Raw genomic sequence first — 2,907 nt, 5'->3', positions numbered from 1 at the left:
GCAAAATATGCATAATGAAATACAGAAATGCAATAAATTGAGCAGAGTACATATTGAGTGTTACAAGGATGCCCACAATGATTGGATTATATGCAGTTTGACCAACGTAACCAGGATTAAGATCAATAGTAGCAAAACTATTTGAATTGCCCTGAAAAAATTTAATTCGTAAATATGAAAAGCTATGTAAGCCACTTACCTGATAAAAGTAGAACATATTTGCGACAAATATAGTACACAGGACTTTTGCTAAGAGCTTGTGTGTACGTAGAATTATATCTAATCTGTCACACAACTCATAAGTCATTGAAAGAGTGTATATCACATAAGCGACTAGAACCGCGTTGTGCGGTTTATGCAGCAGTAGCGAAATCGTAAGTAAAGAAGTAAGTAGAATATTGTTGCAACCTGTTGAGTAGGTGCGCGTTCGGAACCCGTTCAGTCGTTTCGAGTTTACTATCACAGTTGATAAGCCAAGGCAAGTGGTAATACCGACAATGAGCCAAAATATATTCAGAATAATGTTATCACTGAAATTATATAACGATGAATAGAATCAGTTTAAAACGTTTGGCAACTTATCAAAGAGTTTTAAAAAGGCACTGGCAGCTTTTTTTTTAGTTACTCACCAACAGCTTGTGTCAAACACAAAGAGAACACGTCCTTTAGAAGCCCGATAGCAATAAATCAGCATTGCAGCTAAAGAATAAGCCACAACTTCTTTACGGGTTTGAACGAGTGCCTGTTGGCGTAGGCACAACGAAAATAGGGCAAGTCCTATGAAAATTAAAGTTCAATAAATATGTGAGACGCTTGGAAATATGGTTTATACGCACCAGTTGCAAACAGACAGCTTAACAATGCCTTAGAATTTACTTGATTAATGTAAGATGCGACAAGGTTAAAACGTGCTAAAATTCCCAAGCCGGCAATCGTTAGCAATGAATAGCGGGATTTTAAAATCTTCATAAATAAAATTTTCGATAATGCTGCGCTGCCGACACACATTTCCGGTTTGTTATCCCACAAGTCTCTACTGAAGCTTCGCAGGTACAGCAAAATTAATGCACTCGTACCTAGATAGTGCCAAGTTTTTTCTTCACCTTCGATGAACGACGAAGATGCCAATGATAACGTTTGGAATATTAAGCAACCCAAAAGCGCCCAGGTAAGGCTTGGAAGTGATATCCTGATATCTTTGCCAGCATAAAAATTGCTCCAAAAAAAGTTGACTATATTTACTATGAAGTAAACGAGTGTCACTATAGCCAGCAAAAGCCCAAAGTTGCTTGCAGTGCCAATAGCAGTAAGGTAACGTTGGAGGTAACACCATTTATATATGCATACGGCAATTGCAATAACGCCAAGGAATGTGCATTTTCCGTTAATAAAATTGTGCTCCTTTATATTGTAAAATATCACCAGTGTTTGTAAAACCACCTAAAACGAAGTAGTAAAAAAATTTTACATAAAAAAATGCTTGACATATTCACGTTTATTTTTATTCACTACCAATGTGGTTAGCATTAGTCCTATGGTAATGAGTCCATAGTCGAATCGCACCAAAGAGTCGGATAATTTTTCAGAAATTTCCCGTGACACCCGTAAATAATGCACTTTGGCATCTTCGAAAATAAATGCATTGCCAAAGTTTTCATTTCGTTTGAGATAAAGGAAACGTTTATGCGCTGACTTGGCATGTTCAAACCATTTTCTTTTAGCTGAAATTTTTTAAAAACACACCATAAGCAAATAAATTTAGTGGTGGAAGAAGTATACTCACAACTGGACTGCATATATTTTTGACCGAATTTTCTCTCAACTTTCCGCACTAAATGCAAAGCATTGTAATAATACGCGTACAGTTGATCTTCGAAAGATAGGTCAGATAAGAGCTCAGGAATCAAACAACCGATAGACATTGGTGGTATTTCTATAGACCACAATAATGCTAATGTAGGTGCTACGTCAATTTGATGATACTCTTTAGAATTGATACTAAAATTTTTAAATTAACTAATTTTCATAATTAAATATGTTTTATGCAAACCTTGAAGTGCTACAGTTTTCCTTGAATACAAATAAGGGCACATACATTTCGCCATAAGTGCTGCCTCCATGTCCACCCCCATCCTTCATACCATGGTCACCAGTCAATAGGAGTAGCTGCCTGTGAAAGCTCTTTTTATCAAATTGTAAATCAATTTCCATCAATAAAAATTGGATTTGATTATTACATACTTTTGTTGTAGAAACTTTTTGCACGACTTCATCCATTTCATTTAACTTTAATGGAATTTTTGGACTTTCACTGCCTTCTACATGTCCAACATGGTCCAAACCTAGATAATGTAACACTAACAACATCCAATCTGTTTGCTGAAGCTCATTAGTTAGTACCTCGGTAACATTCTTGTCGCCCTACGCATAGGATGGCTAACGTTTCAAACATACAAAAATACTCGCCGTAGTGTACATATTTATATACCTACCTCAAAAAAGTCGTTTACAAAAAATGAATCCAAATTAGCTGTAGAGCGTTTAAATTGTTTGGGGAATAGGCTTATCCACGTGCGATCACCAGCGAAAACCGTAGTTTCATTACGTTCTTTTAGGCGATGCAGTAGTGAATCTGACAGCTGTTCGACATGACCAATGTTTAGGATGATGTCAATGAAGTTGGAAACGGTACCAGTTGTTAGGCTTTTAAGGCGAGGCATAGTCACGGTAGGTATATTGACTCTCAATTTAAGTCTACTGCACGAGTTTTTGTAAGAAAATGGCATACTCATTGGTGTAGGAAAATCTGAGCGCAGTGCATCCACTAACATAAGTATAGTCTGAGCATAAACTTGAGCCGGCGGCTTCAATCTGCGTGTGAATACAGGCATAGCTATATATATGCTT

The 2,907-nt window shown here is 36.8% G+C and overlaps 1 protein-coding gene across 3 annotated transcripts in view; it reads right to left on the bottom strand.

The window, feature by feature from the left end:
• LOC118742768 (GPI ethanolamine phosphate transferase 2) overlaps positions 1-2,907 on the bottom strand; it is a 15,365-nt gene that overhangs the window by 11,975 nt on the left and 483 nt on the right. The window contains exons 2-9 of one of the 3 annotated variants that reach the window (XM_036475100.1): positions 2,493-2,871; positions 2,242-2,421; positions 2,051-2,181; positions 1,784-1,998; positions 1,513-1,721; positions 837-1,440; positions 630-777; positions 200-530 (exon numbers count right to left, since the gene is read on the bottom strand). In XM_036475100.1, coding sequence (XP_036330993.1) covers positions 200-530; positions 630-777; positions 837-1,440; positions 1,513-1,721; positions 1,784-1,998; positions 2,051-2,181; positions 2,242-2,421; positions 2,493-2,871 — 2,197 coding nt within the window. Of the gene's footprint in view, positions 1-199; positions 531-629; positions 778-836; positions 1,441-1,512; positions 1,722-1,783; positions 1,999-2,050; positions 2,437-2,492; positions 2,872-2,907 lie in introns of those variants that run through there. The other 2 variants (XM_036475101.1, XM_036475099.1) reach the window with 2 other exon arrangements.

This window comes from Rhagoletis pomonella, unplaced genomic scaffold (assembly GCF_013731165.1).
Source record: "Rhagoletis pomonella isolate Grant_MI unplaced genomic scaffold, Rhpom_1.0 Rhpom_scaffold_00007, whole genome shotgun sequence".
NCBI classification, from domain to species: domain Eukaryota; kingdom Metazoa; phylum Arthropoda; class Insecta; order Diptera; family Tephritidae; genus Rhagoletis; species Rhagoletis pomonella.
This window is presented reverse-complemented; position numbering and strand designations above follow the sequence as displayed.